Consider the following 15,989-nt stretch of genomic DNA (forward strand, 5'->3'; position numbering starts at 1 on the left):
TTGGCAATTCCTTGTGTTACCTATTTAATTGTGAAACTGTCTTTCTCTTCTAGGTACCCGAAAAGTTGCTGCTGTCGGCATGCCATCTCATGGTGTCCATGGCGACCACCGTGCGGCCTGTTTTCCTGGTCACGTTGCCCGCCGTGCAGAACATCTTCAACCTCATCACAGAGAGCCAGACTCGCAGGCTCCCCCAAGAGGTCAGAGTGCGCCATTATGGCTTCAATGTTATTTTGTGGCTTAGGTTCGAGATTCATTCCGACCGCAGGTTGTCGTCAATGCCCGTCCTTAATCTATTTCCTGATTAGAAATGGACCACTTAAAATAATAAAACTTTTCTCTCTCCGGATTCTGGGGTGTAGTGCTTTAGGGCTTTATCTAATGTGCCAATGTTGACATGATCATGTAGTGGGCAGGGTGAGGGTGATATCCAATGTGTGTGCGTGCATGTATGCATAATGTGTCTCATGGAATGTCTATACTCCCCACCTATAGTCGCACCTGCTGGAGTGTGTATGGTTATGCGTGGAGGGATCTGTCTAATGTGTGTGTGTCTCCACTCCTCCAGGCCCACATGCTCGTGTGCAGGGCTCTGTCCAACATGCTGCTGCTGCCTTGGTCTAACCTGCCAGAGAGCGAGCAGCAGTGGCAAACCCGCTCCAGTAGCCACGGCAGCCTGCTGGCTGCCCTCACCCGCCACTACCGCCTACTGAGGGACACTGCCAACCAGCCACCACGCCGCCTTGGCCTGGAAGACAGTCAGTTGGGCTTCATGCCATTTATCATCCAAACGTCTCCTGTAGTTTTGATATTGCTACAGTCCTGTTTCAGCTGGTATTTACTAAGAAATAATGTGGGGGGAAAGATATGATGACAATGGGTACTTTTTAGTACTTATTTCTAGGCTTGGGCGGTATACCGGGGTATTTTGAGGTACCAACGTATGATTTTCAATACTGCCAAAAGCCTTTTTATTTTTTTATTATATTGAGCATGCTTATAAAGACCACATGGCGCAAACATGACGTGACGATCCACTCTTGAGCAGCACAAGCGAGGTGATCAAGTTACACTACTGATGTTTGCCAGCTACATATCTTATAACTATACGTTAACTATCTAAGATGTGCCAAATACATTTGCTCCAGCTCAGGGCTCCAGCTATGCATTTTGTTTGCTAACTTGCTAGCTATAAGTGGCTAGCTTTCAAGATTAAGCTTTTTGGTTACAGCAGAGACAATCAATTCCCTCCTGGATCAAGTGTGAGTAGCCTTTTTGAGATAGTTGTATGACTTTATTAGCTGGGTTGTCTGTCCTGCATTTAGTTTATGTTCGCTTGCGCTTATTAGCATTTAGCTAGTGTCCCATATGGGAATTTGCTAGTACTTTGTTAGCTAAAAGCAATAAATAATAATGTTTGGAAAGAAATTGCGTCCCTTGTGGGCACTGCCGGTAATAGCGCATACCCCAATATGGTACATGAACGGTATGGATATTCGAATACCGCCCAAACCTACCTATTTGAACTCAATTGGTAACTGCTTGGTACCAAATGGTGTACAGTGCCTTCGGGAAGAATTCAGACCCTTTGACTTTTTCCACATTTTGTTACGTTACAACCTGATAAAAAATATATATATTCTCATCAAACTACACACAATACCCCATAATGACAAAGCAAAAACATATTTTTAGAAATGTTTGTACAAAAAAACTGTAATATACATTTACATAAGTATTCAGACCCTTTACTCAGTACTTTGTTGAAGCACCTTTGATTTCGATTACAGCCTCAAGTCTTATTGGGTATGACGCTACAAGCTTGGCACACTTGTATTTGGGGAGTGTCAGGTTGGATGGGGAGCGTAGCTGCACAGCTATTTTCAGGTCTCTCCAGAGATGTTCGATCGGGTTCAAGTCCAGGCTCTGGCTAGTCAAGGACATTCAGAGACTTGTTCCAAAGCCACTTCTGCGTTGTTTTGGCTGTGTGCTTAGGGTCGTAATCTCCCAGTCCCTGCCACTGAAAAACATACCCACAGCATGATGCTGCCACCACCATGCTTCACCGTAGGGATGGTGCCAGGTTTCCTCCAGACGTGACGGTTGGCGTTCAGGCCAAAGAGTTCAATCTTGGTTTCATCAGACCAGAGAATCTTGTTTCTCATGATCTGAAAGTCCGTTAGGTGCCTTTTGGTAAACTCTAAGCGGGCTGTCAAGTGCCTTTTACTGAGAAGTGGCTTCCATCTGGCCACTCTATTATAAAGTCCTGATTGGTGGAGTGCTGCAGAGATGGTTGTCATTCTGGAAGGTTCTCCCATCTCCACAGAGGAACTGGAGCTCTGTCAGAGTGACCATCAGGTTCTTGGTCACCTCCCTGACCAAGGCCCTTCTTCCCCGATTGCTCAGTTTGGCCGGGCGGCCAGCTCTAGGAAGAGTCTTGGTGGCAACTGTGTTCTTGGGGACCTTCAATGCTGCAGAAATGTTTTGGTACCCTTCCCCAGAGCTGTGCCTCCACACAATCCTGTCTCGGAGCTCGGAGAATTTACCACAGGTGGACTCCAACCAAGTTGTAGAAACATCTCATGGATGATCAGTGGAAACAGGATGCACCTTAACTCAATTTAGAGTCTCATAGCAAAGGGTCTGAATACTTATGAAAATAAGGTATTTCTTTTTTTAAATTTGTAATACATTTGCAAAAATTTCTAAACCTGTTTTTGCGTTGTCATTATGGGGTATTGTGTGTAGATTGATAAGAATGTTTCATTTTATCCATTTTAGAATTAGGCTGTAACAAAATGTGGAAAAAGTCGAGGTGTCTGAATACTTTACCAATGCACTGTGTGTGTGTGTATATATGTAATAATAATAATAATTCCATGCATAAATAGTGGTGAGTGGTGAGACGATTACACGCTGAAGTTTAATGCACTGATTGTAAGAACGGGACACTAGAGACATTATACTTTTGGCCTTATAGCATAAACCCACACCTCTTTCTCTCTCTCTTTCTTAGCGAAAGCAGTGCTGCACCAGACGTTGCCTGTGTTAAGGGACATTGTGGACAGCATCTCCGGGGAATCCACCAAATCCCGACAGATCTGCTACCAGAGTCTCCAGGAGTCCGTGCAAGTTTCCTTGGGCCTCTTTCCTGTCTTCATCCAGCAGCTAGGTCAGAAGAAAAAACACAATGTTACAACACAATAGTTTCAGTCATAATAGAGAGCTGACGTGTTGTAATTTTACGATTACCCATTCACTGATTTTACCTCCATTAAATGAAAATCTAAAATCCATCACCACAGTACATTTCAAGTAATTTTACCATGTAACGTTATACGTATGATATGCCTGAGCAAGGTCACTGTATGTGACAAAACCGTTGCACTTAACAAAATGTTTATTTGCAAGTACACACAGTGTGACTGTCCTTTCAGCCATTCTAACAATGTAACATTTCACAGGAAATGTTGCCTGTGCCATTTTCAATGACATTCACCTTTTATGAATGATATTTAAAGCTTACTACAAGCTTTATGCATATGCAAGATTTGGAGTGTTGCAATGTCAGTTGTCGTCACTAAAGGGACGGCTCCTTGTAATACGCTCTGGCGTTCAACATACTTTTTTACTACCTGAAAATTGAGACGCTGTATCATTCCTTCTGCTGCCATGGGGGCAGTGTTGTCACTTGTTTCCTTCATCTGATATATAGGCTATTCATCAAAATAGCCTATTTTGCATTGATAACCAAATAATCTAATCTCAACAGCTGTTCAAACAGTTAACCAAAAGGTTGGATATTGTGAAATGGTAGAACCTGCTGTAGCCAACTAGCTAGCCATGTGCTTTTTTACTTTGTGACCAAAACATGATGATGTTCTATGTTTAGCTGATATGGAAATTAATACGCAAGCGGCATATCAAAGTCGGATAATGTTTTAGGTTACACCGGCAAGTATAAGAATATTTGCCAGGGCATATTTTTTCATTATGAATCTGATTATTGCACATGGAGATGTGGGAAGCTAAAAAAGCTAGCTAGCATGCTATGTTTTTATCCAGGCTAAACCAGCTAGCCGGGCTGCCAGCTAGCTACTACTAGTAAGGGAAGGCGACTCTTTATTGCTTACACAAAATGAAAAGACAAAATAAAAATAAATGTTTATATCGCCCCCTTGTGAATGGGAGTGGGACGGCGAGGATGTCATGTTACCAAAAGGTGTCCGCTACTCCACAAATCCCACTCCACCCACATGCACGCACAGTAGATCAACGGAGTGAAGCTTGTAGTCACCTTAAAAAGGACCTTTTGCAGATTTCATTTTCTCTATCACTTAAAATGTAATTTTCACTCAAAACATTCTGATCATTGATTTGATATAATGCCAAAGCTGAGTTATTCTTTCTGACATTCTCTGTCTTTCCCGCTGTCACTCCCTCTCTCCTCAAGATGTGACGGATGAGATGCTGAGCTTCTTCCTCACACTGTTTCAAGGCCTGCGTGTTCAGATGGGCGTGCCCTTCACCGGACAAATTATACACACCTTCCTCAGCATGTTCACCAGGTAGGACACACACACACACACACACACACACGCTTAGACACAAATATAGTGACCATTTTAAAGCTACAATCTGGGATTCGGAAAACAACAAAACAGCTGCCCCGCCACATGTTTTGATATACAGCTGAGGGATGAGGCTAGGGAAATGTAACCCCTCTCAAATTAATAGACTGCGCTGTAGACGGAAAGACTGGCCGTCCTCAACATCCCCGTGATAGTTTTAAACATTTAGAAGCTATAAATTGTTTGTTACGTTCTTGTGTGTGCTCCTCAGGGAGCAGCTGGCAGCCAGTATCTTGCAGGAAGGCAGCGCAGGCTGCCGAGTGGTGGAGAAGTTCCTAAAGATTCTCCAGGTGGTGGTTCAGGAGCCCGGCCAGGCCTTCAAACCCTTCCTACCCAGCGTACTCTCTCTCTGCATGGAGCAGGTCTACCCTATTGTGGCTGAGGTGAGAGTGCACTCTCATTCATACGACATGTTTGTACACACTGAATAAAAAATAATAATACATACACTGTGTGTATGTGTGGTATATCGATCGATGGGGTTGGGCACTGGGTCAGCAAAAAATGAATTTCTGACCAACAATGGATAATAAAGGTCTACTGTGATTTCTTTGTCTGTCCCACAGCGTTCCTCTCCAGACGTTAAGGCAGAGATGTTTGAGCTGCTATACCAGGTGCTTCACCATAACTGGAGGTACTTCTTCAAGACCTCTGTCCTAGCCAGTGTGCAGAGGGGATCGGCTGAGGAGGCCATGGAGAACGAGGCCCAGTTTAGTGCTGCCATGCAGGTGTGTGTGGGGGGGGTGGGGGGTGCTGGATACCATGTTTAGCTAGCTCGTCTGGGCTTGTTGATGTTAGCTAGCACATGGACAAGTACTGCAGTAGTCAGACATGACACGAATTACCACCATAGCTGGATCCTTCATTCATTTTTGCACTACACAATAAAGTTTTATGAGAACAGTCAGCCCTCGAATGCTAGCTACCTAACATTAGCAAGCAAATCAGAGTTGAAACAAGCTAGCTAGCAGGATTTTTTGTTGGCCAGGTTGTATTGAACGTCATATCAAACCTGTTGTCTGGTTTGTTTGGTTAGTTACCTAGCTAATAGCCATTGCCATGGCAAGCAAGGTAGGAATTAAGCTAGCTAGCTTGCCTGTTATGCTAGCGATGATGCTAACTGTTTAGCTAGCTAACATTAGCAAGCTAAATACATGGTTCTGAGTCTGGCTGGCACTGGCATGAGTATGGGGTAACGTTAGTTACAGCATGGTGAGGGCGAATTAAATTCTTCATTAGCGAAGCCAGCTGTACAGTCAGATATTGGCTACCTAGCAACATGACATAATTTCTAATTTCTTGAGGCAGTGGAAATGCAATTCGAGCTAGCCCACCAAGGCCAGCCCAACCCGGGTTGACTTCAAAGTGCCAATGGAAACTGAGCTTTTAGTGAATTTGTCAATACATTTCCAAAAATGTCTAAACGAAACTGCAACGGCAAGTTAATAATAGCCTTTCTATATTTACCTCGTACACTATATAATTGGCTTATAGCACCCTTCTAATCATTAAGCAATGTGCAGAAAATTCCACCTCCTAGCCTTTACGTTGTAGCGCTATCCAAGTCAATATTCAAATGTAAGTTGTACTCACAATCCAGCATGTTACTGCCATTTGTACAATGTTCTGTTGAAAAAAAAAACGGTCAAAATATAAATAAATACTCTAATACTATATTGCTTATACAGGGTTGTGGTCAATTTGAATTGAAGTCAGTCAATTCAGGAAGTCAACTCAAATTCAATGACTTCTCAATAACCTGAAAAGTAGAAGCTATTTATTTCAAATGTTTTCAATTCGAATTGACCCCAACCAACCCTGGATTATAACTATCCAGTTATTTCGGTGTCTAGGGGGAATGGGTTATGGGTTGTTTTTGGACAGGGCTGTAGAATTCCCTGACATGGGCTCAAATCTGTTTCTCCAGGCTTTTGGGCAGTCTTTCCTGCAGCCGGACATCCACATCTTCAAGCAGAACCTCTCTTACCTGGAGTCCCTCAACAGCAAGCACAAGCTCTACCACAGAGTGAGTTCAGCTTTTATCTGCCATACCATTTGCTCCAAAAGTGCAATTTATTGTTGCTCCAAAATGACCCTTTGTCTCTTCTTTGTGACACTTTATTTGAATGGTCCGTCTTAATAACCTCACCTCAAATGTTTGTCATCATGAAAATATTTCTATCTAATTCTAAACTATATACACAAAACTATGTGGACACCCCTTCAAATTAGTGGATTTGGCTATTTCAGCCACACTCGTTACTGACAGGTGTGTAAAATCGAGCACACAGCCATGCAATCTCAATAGTCAAACATTGGCAGTAGAATGGCCATACTGAAGAGCTCAGTGACTTTCAATGTGACACTGTCATAGAATGTCACCTTTCCAACAAGTCAGTCACATTTCTGCCCTGCTAGAGCTGCCCCGGTCAACTGTAAGTGCTGTTATTGTGAAGTGGAAACGCCTAAGAGCAACAACAGCTCAACCGCGAAGTGGTAGGCCACATAAGCTCACAGAACGGGACCACCGAGTGCTGAAGTGCACAGAACAGGACCACTGAGTGCTGAAACTGCCTCTGGAAGCAACGTCAGCACAAGAACTGTTGGTCGGGAGCTTCATGACATGGGTTTCCATGGCCGAGCAGCCGTACCCAAGCCTAAGATCACCATGCAAAGCCAAGTGTCGGTTGGAGTGGTGTAAAGCTCACCTCCATTGGACTCTGGAGCAGTGGAAACGCGTTCTCTGGAGTGATGAATCACGCTTCACCATCTGGCAGTCAGACGGACAAATCTGGGTTTGGCAGATGCCAGGAGAACGCTACCTGCCCCAATGCATAGTGCCAACTGTAAAGTTTGGTGGAGGAGGAATAATGGTCTGGGGCTGTTTTTCATGGTTTGGGCTAGGCCCCTTAGTTCCAGTGAAGGGAAATCTTAACGCTACAGCATACAATGACATTCTAGACGATTCTGTGCTTCCAACTTTGTGGCAACAGTTTGGGGAAGGCCCTTTCCTGTTCAGCAGGACAATGACAATTCACAATGCGGGGTCCATACAGAAATAGTTTGTCGAGATTGGTGTGGAAGAACTTAACTGGCCTGCACAGAGCCCTGACCTCAACCCCATTGAAAACCTTTGGATGAATTGGAACGCCGACTGCGAGCGAGGCCTAATTGCCCAACATCAGTGCCCGACCTCACTAATGCTCTTGTGGCTGAATGGAAGCAAGTCCCCGCAGCGAGGTTCCACCATCTAGTGGAAAGCCTTCCCAGAAGAGTGGAGGCTGTTATAGCAGCAAAGGGGGGACCAACTCCATATTAATGCCCATGATTTTGGAATGAGATGTTCGACGAGCAGGTGTCCACATACTTTTGATCATGTAGTGTATTTCTATGGTTGTCATAAATATAAATACAATATAAATATGAACTTGACATTACATGTCATGATGGTTTATGCTATTATTATCATACTAATTAGGACACAGTAAATATAGCGCATGATAGCATCACTAAATACTGAGAGAACTATGAAGTTCAATATATTTGTCCATCACTTCACTTTTGCATCTCAAAAAGGTAAATTAAGGGGATGCTTATATTTGTCATGTTTTACACATGTATAAGTGTGTAACCTGTAAAAGTGTATGTTGATAAATGGAAATGTGTTTTTTGCATTTCCCACTCCCCTGAGACACCCTCGGAGAGCGGTGTCACGGCCAGGGATCAGCCATTATTGACGACGATCCCCAACCCAATTAGGGTTGTGCAGATCGACAGATTTTTCACCTAGTCGGCTCAGGGATTTGAACTAGCAACCTTTCGGTTACTGGCCCAACGCTCTAACTGCTAGGCTACCTGCCGCCCAGTCTTGAATTCATAAATGCATGTATTTTATATATTTTTCTGTTGATAGACTGGTTGCAGTTTGCAGACAGCTCTCCTTCCTACATAAGTTTCAAACGTAGCATGATTATAAGTGCATTTAATGAATTATTATTGTCTGTAAAATATTGTGACTGATTTGTGGTCAACAAATAGCCAAGTATATCCAGTTTTTTAATTATCTCCTAGACTACTCTTTTACCTTACCTTTTGTTTTATATACAGTGGGGAGAACAAGTATTTGATACACTGCCAATTTTGCAGGTTTTCCTACTTACAAAGCATGTAGAGGTCTGTAATTTTTATCATAGGTACACTTCAACTGTGAGAGACGGAATCTAAAACAAAAATCCAGAAAATCACATTGTATGATTTTTAAGTAATTAATTTGCATTTTATTGCATGACATAAGTATTTGATCACCTACCAACCAGTAAGAATTCCGGCTCTCACAGACATGTTAGTTTTTCTTTAAGAAGCCCTCCTGTTCTCCACTCATTACCTGTACTAACTGCACCTGTTTGAACTCGTTACCTGTATAAACCCTGGCAAGGGAGCTGAACCCTGGCAAGACGGAGCTGCTCTTCCTCCCGGGGAAGGACTGCCCGTTCCATGATCTCGCCATCACGGTTGACAACTCCGCTGTGTCCTCCTCCCAGAGTGCGAAGAGCCTAGGCGTGACCCTGGACAACACCCTGTCGTTCTCCGCCAACATCAAGGCGGTGACCCGCTCCTGCAGGTTCATGCTCTACAACATTCGGAGAGTACGACCCTGCCTTACACAGGAAGCGGCACAGGTCCTAATCCAGGCACTTGTCATCTCCCGTCTGGACTACTGCAACTCGCTGTTGGCTGGCCTCCCTGCCTGTGCCATTAAACCCCTACAACTCATCCAGAATGCCGCAGCCCGTCTGGTGTTCAACCTTCCCAAGTTCTCTCACGTCACCCCCTCCTCCGCACACTCCACTGGCTTCCAGTTGAAGCTCGCATCCGCTACAAGACCATGGTGCTTGCCTATGGAGCAGTGAGGGGAACGGCACCTCTGTACCTTCAGGCTCTGATCAGTCCCTACACCCAAACGAGGGGCATTGCGTTCATCCACCTCTGGCCTGCTGGCTCCCTTCCTCTGCGGAAGCATAGCTCCCGCTCAGCCCAGTCAAAACTGTTCGCTGCTCTGGCACCCCAATGGTGGAACAAGCTCCCTCACGACGCCAGGACAGCGGAGTCACTCACCACCTTCCGGAGACATTTGAAACCCCACCTCTTTAAGGAATACCTGGGATAGGATAAAGTGTTCCTTCTAACCCCCCCCCAAATTGTAAAGTGGTTATCCCACTGGCTATAGGGTGAACGCACCAATTTGTGAGTCGCTCTGGCTAAGAGCGTCTGCTAAATGACGTTAATGTGCCCTTGAGCAAGGCACTTAACCCTAATTAATCCTGTAAATCGCTCTGGATAAGAGCGTCTGCTAAATGACTAAAATGTAAAATGTATAAAAGACACCTGTCCACACACTCAATCAAACAGCTGGGACCACAGTCTCAAAGAAAACCATTAGTAACACACTACGCCGTCATGGATTAAAATCCTGCAGCGCACGCAAGGTCCCCCTGCTCAAGCCAGCGCATGTCCAGGCCCGTCTGAAGTTTGCCAATGACCATGTGGATGATCCAGAGGAGGAATGGGAGAAGGTCATGTGGTCTGATGAGACAAAAATAGAGCTTTTTGGTCTAAACTCCACTCGCCGTGTTTGGAGGAAGAAGAAGGATGAGTACAAACCCCAAAACACCATCCCAACCGTGAAGCATGGAGGTGGAAACATCATTCTTTGGGGATGCTTTTCTGCAAAGGGGACAGGACGACTGCACCGAATTGAGGGGAGGATGGATGGGGCCATGTATCGCAAGATCTTGGCCAACAACCTCCTTCCCTCAGTAAGAGCATTGAAGATGGGTCATGGCTGGGTCTTCCAGCATGACAACGACCCGAAACACACAGCCAGGGCAACTAAGGAGTGGCTCCGTAAGAAGCATCTCAAGGTCCTGGAGTGGCCTAGCCAGTCTCCAGACCTGAACCCAATAGAAAATCTTTGGAGGGAGCTGAAAGTCCGTATTGCCCAGCGACAGCCCCAAAACCTGAAGGATCTGGAGAAGGTCTGTATGGAGGAGTGGGCCAAAATCCCTGCTGCAGTGTGTGCAAACCTGTTCAAGACCTACAGGAAACGTATGATCTCTGTAATTGCAAACAAATGTTTCTGTACCAAATATTAAGTTCTGCTTTTCTGATGTATCAAATACTTATGTCATGCAATAAAATGCAAATTAATTACTTAAAAATCATACAATGTGATTTTCTGGATTCCGTCTCTCACAGTTGAAGTGTACCTATGATAAAAATTACAGACCTCTACATGCTTCGTAAGTAGGAAAACCTGCAAAATCAGCAGTGTATCAAATACTTGTTCTCCCCACTGTATATATATATGCTACCGTTCAAATGTTTGGGGTCACTTAGAAATGTCCTTGTTTTCGAAAGAAAATCCATTTTTTTGTCCATTAAAATAACATCAAATTAATCAGAAATACAGTGTAGACATTGTTAATGTTGTAAATGGCTATTGTAGCTGGAAACAGCTGATTTGTTATGGAATATCTACATAGGCGTGCAGAGGCCCGTTATCAGCAACCATCAGTCCTGTGTTCCAATGGCAAATTGTGTTTGCTAATCCAAGTTTATCATTTTAAAAGGCTAAGAAAAAGCCATATCTCAGACTGGCCAATAAAAAGAAAAGATTAAGATGGGCTGTCTGAGATATGGCTTTTTCTAGCAACTCTGCCTAGAAGGTCAGCATCCCGGAGTCGCCTCTTCACTGTTGACGTTGAGACTGGTGTTTTGCAGGTACTATTTAATGAAGCTGCCAGTTGAGGACCTGTGATTTAGAGGTTATTTTATTATTTTCTTGAAGGTGAATTTACTTTTTGCCTGAGAAGTGTGAGTTGATAAAGAGTTACATTCAGTGATGGCCATTGTGCACAATAAAGATGCGTGGAATTGAATCATTAATTTGGGGACAATAAAGATGAATGGAATTAAATGGAATGATTCTAACATTGGTGTTTGGCCACACTGTTCTTTCTGTCTGTGTCTATTCCAGAAGCTGTTCCGGACCTCCATGCTATTTCACTTCATCAACGTGCTCCTACAGGTGCTCCTCCACAAAAGTCACGACCTGCTCCAAGAGGAGATGGGCCTGGCAGTGTACAACATGGCCTCCGTGGACTTTGATGCCTTCTACTCCGCCTTCATGCCCGAGTTCCTCAACGGCTGCCAGGGCGTGGATGCCAACCAGCGGGCGGTGCTCGGCCGCAACTTTAAACTGGAGCAGGTGAGACCTAATGGGAATGGGTTTATAGAGTGGGTTATGGCCGCGGCAGTGGGAGTCTGGGTTAAGGTAGGGTATACTGTGTTTCGTAGTAAAAGAGGTGGTGTTGGTGGTAAAAGAGGTGGTGGTGGAGTATTAGCCCAATGTGATATGGTTATGTGCTCTTGGAATTATCAGAAACTCTGGACTAAGAACTACGAGTGGAAAACTGTGGTAGCATCGTTGTATCTCAGATTTTCCCGTTTGAACTGGATGCTTACAGAATGACAGGATATAATTTTTTAATTTCTGTTTTGATTTCTTTGTAACCAGTGTCTCTCTCTCTCTCTCTCCCTCTCTCTCCTCTCTCTCTCTCTCTTTCCTCTCTCCCTCTCTCCCCTCTCCTCTCTCTCTCTCTCTCTCTCTCTCTCTCTCTCTCCTTCTCTCTCCTCTCTCCTCTCTCTCTCTCTCTCTCTCTCCTTCTCTCTCTCTCTCTCTAGGACTTGCCCTCCTTCACTCAGAGTGTGCACAGACTGGTAAACGACCTGCGTTATTACAGATTGTGTAACAGCAGCCTTCCCACTGGCACTGTCAAGCTATAGCACATCGCCCATGGGCACACTCCACACAGCTCAGATTTTCAACATTGGGGTCTGTCCAAACCAGTGCTGCCCGCTCCCATCCTATCTACCCCCTCTACTTCTGAGCCACCACCACTATTGAGCCTCCCAGGGGGATAGGAACTCCACATGGGCTGGCCTGTCTTTGGGTTGGGAGGGGTGTTGGGTTCAAGATTCTCTGAGAAAAGTACAGACTGGCGGTTCTGCTCTAGGAGCTTCATTTCTGCTGTAGAGGGTTTTTATTTTTTTATTTTTTTAGCAACGCCCTCCTTCACTTGTCTGTTGCCATTGATGATGACGAGGCCAAATTGATGGGTGGCGAGATGGGCAGACCTGGTCTTGTCTAGACCCAATTTAAACCCAGACTGAAGCGGTCTGAGCCAGGCCTTCCGTCCCAGGCCTCTGCGACAGGGCCAGGCTGGGACTCAGCACTTTCCAACTCGATTTTGAGTTTTTAAAACAAACGTGTACGCTTTTATTGATCTTGCCTTCAGTTTTTAATCTCCAAAGGAGACAGACTTTCAACTTAATGTCTTTCATATCATTCCATTCTGAAACAGAAGAAACCCATGCTTAATTAATAAAGTTTATAAAAAACTGATTGATTTGTTTTTGTGCTATGACATTGTGACACTGATGAATCTTGCAATGTCAATGTTTTTGCAATTCTTTCAAATGTAAAGTAGATTGATTATAAGGTTGGAATAAAAAACCTGCATTCACAAGGGGTTCTCCAGAACTGACTATCAAACTGACAATACCACCCTGGTTTCCGGTTTCCTGGATTCTTCATTAATCATGCTTTTTAGTCCAGGACTAGGCCTAATCTGTATCTGGGATACCGGCGCTATGTGTGCTCCAATAATTCAGGATTAGTTCATCTGACTAAGCAACGACAAAGGAGTTGGCTAAGAGCACATAGACAGACTAGAAGTCTAAAATATATTTTATTAGGCTATGGATATTTTCACTGTTCAACCTAGTGCAGTTAAGGTCATAATGGTCCATTTCACAATGTTTTTAAAGATATGCATTTTGCCTCAGAAATCCTAATGACTTGATGAAAGGATTCCCTTGTGGGGTTAGGGGTGTCAAACTCATTCCACAGAGGGCCGAGTGTCTGCGGGTTTTTGGTTTTTCCTTTCAATTAAGACCTAGACAACCAGGTGAGGGGAGTTCCTTACTTATTAGTGACCTTAATTCATCAATCAAGTACAAGGGTGGAGCGAAAACCCGCAGACACTCAGCCCTCCGTGGAATGAGTTTGACACATGTGGGTTAGACTATAGATTAGATATTTATTTATTGTCTGATGTTCACAGATATTTGCTTAATGTACAAGAAAATGCACTGCTATAGGGTGAGAAACATGACATAAAACATAGAAATTCAAAAAAAAAAAAAAAAATGACAGCTTAAGGACTCTAACACTAAGGATCCACTATAACATGACATTTGGAGAGCCACTCTAGCGTCGCCCTCGTGTGGGTGCTAGCAAGCTATCAAGCATGCTATGTACCGCTAGGTATCGACAGCCAATCCAGTAGGGTCTGGAAGCTATAGTGAGCATTGATATTGCAGAATATTTGCATAAAGTTCAGCTTTCCCTAAATTTGGTCCCGCCCTGTTCACGCTTCCTCGCCAATGCTTGCATCGCCCAACAGTCCCCCCGCCCACTTCGTTTCCCTCCATTGAAAATGAATGGGGCTCCGTTGTTTCATCGCCCCAACATGCTCTATGGATATCGGCCATTATCCCCTCCCTTCCCCATAACATAACTGCGCCCCCTCCCTCCCTCGTACTCAATATCAGCTTGTTGAAATGTGGCTTAATTGAACCATATGCAGTAAATGTGCGATGATTGGTTGCAAGCCTTCTTTTTATAGTGCCGTGATAGGTCAATGTTGTGCGACAATTTTGCAATGACTTGACTTTATGTGGAAATAGTGCAGTGATTGGTCAAATTTGTAAGGCAAGATCAACGCAGGTCGCCTGGTGCTTCCTGGTCACATTGTGTTTATTTATTTAGTTTTTACACAAATGTTAACTATCGATAATTATATTGGAAATAATTATATACAAAATGTAACATTTACATGGCGTCCCTATGTGGGTGCTAGCAAGCCAACATCATGCTAGGTAGGGCTAGGTATCAACCGCCAATCCAGTAGGGTCTGGAAGCTACTGTATGTAGAGCTTCTGGTCAATCACACTGCGATATTGCTGAGCATCGGCATAACATTGAGCTTTCCCCAACATAATGCTACGTTCATAACCAAGTGGGAAGGTGGTATTTACCACATACGACTGGAAAAATGCCAGTTGAACGGCCCTCCAACTGGTAATTACTAGTGGGAAACTTGTCTATCATCCCTGAGCTCCAATTTATCCCACATGCTGAACTCTGACATCACATATTAAGGAAATGACCTCGATAATAGCTTTTAGTTTATGATTGACACAGCTTGTGTTTCGGACAGAGAGGACAGAGGTATGAGTGCCCAATCGTTGCCAAATTTGCTTTCTTTAAAGATATCAATTTATGAAATACTATAAATGGAAAGTCTAATACTAATTATTTTCCAACATTCCCTATCTAGAATGGTATAGTGTAGTTGTAGTTTATTTCTTTAACAATTGTTGTATTTTATTGTATTTTATTGCTTTTCTATATATTTGTATTACAATCCCTACCATGGATAGTATTGGGTGTTCCATTATTCGACTCCTCTATGGGAACTTTGTAATATTTAGAATAGCCATGGAGTAGTCTTTGTGTCTCAGAACATTTGGTTATCAACGTACATTTTATTGACTACGACAGCTACATGTTTCCCTTTTAATCTATTCTCCTTGAAGATTGGGTACAGGGATTGTAATAAAAAAGATATAGAAAAGAAATAAACTACAACTACAGTATACCATTCTAGATAGGGAATGTTGGAAAATAATTAATTAGCGAAATAATTAATCTTCAAATATGAGGAACTGGAACATGAAAGTCACAGTATGTGTGCGGATGTATTGTGATGGAAAGTGGGGTGTGTTTTTGTGTTTAAAAAAGTGTGGCGTTAAGTGAGTGAAAAAGGATAATCGTTGCAAATCCCAGAGCCCATGTGTGTTTGTGAGCAGGGGTTGTGAGAGAGAGCTTTCAATTTTGTCCAAATATGGGATATAAACTCAGCAAAAAAAAGAAACGTCAACTGCGTTTATTTTCAGCAAACTTAACATGTAAATATTTGTATGAACATAAGATTCAACAACTGAGACATAAACTGAACAAGTCCCACAGACATGGAATAATGTGTCCCTGAACAAAGTGGGGGTCAAAATCAAAAGTAACAGTCAGTATCTGGTGTGGCCACCAGCTGCATTAAGTACTGCAGTGCATCTCCTCCTCATGGACTGCACCAGATTTGCCAGTTCTTGCTGTGAGATGTTACCCCACTCTTCCACCAAGGCACCTGCAAGTTCCCAGACATTTCTGGGGGGAAT

At 43.6% G+C, this 15,989-nt stretch overlaps 1 protein-coding gene across 2 annotated transcripts in view; it reads left to right on the forward strand.

The window, feature by feature from the left end:
• The window catches only part of xpo6 (exportin 6), a 73,241-nt gene extending 60,146 nt beyond the window's left edge, over nt 1-13,095 (forward strand). For both annotated transcript variants that reach the window (XM_041862472.1, XM_041862473.1), the window contains 9 exons: nt 54-200; nt 569-758; nt 3,017-3,172; nt 4,454-4,568; nt 4,843-5,014; nt 5,198-5,359; nt 6,559-6,657; nt 11,668-11,898; nt 12,375-13,095. In XM_041862472.1, the coding sequence (XP_041718406.1) occupies nt 54-200; nt 569-758; nt 3,017-3,172; nt 4,454-4,568; nt 4,843-5,014; nt 5,198-5,359; nt 6,559-6,657; nt 11,668-11,898; nt 12,375-12,476 (1,374 nt within the window). In that variant the 3' untranslated portion in view covers nt 12,477-13,095. The remainder of the gene's footprint in view (nt 1-53; nt 201-568; nt 759-3,016; nt 3,173-4,453; nt 4,569-4,842; nt 5,015-5,197; nt 5,360-6,558; nt 6,658-11,667; nt 11,899-12,374) is intronic.
• Nucleotides 13,096-15,989: the final 2,894 nt, after the last annotated feature.

This window comes from Coregonus clupeaformis, chromosome 35, assembly GCF_020615455.1.
Source record: "Coregonus clupeaformis isolate EN_2021a chromosome 35, ASM2061545v1, whole genome shotgun sequence".
NCBI lineage: Eukaryota > Metazoa > Chordata > Actinopteri > Salmoniformes > Salmonidae > Coregonus > Coregonus clupeaformis.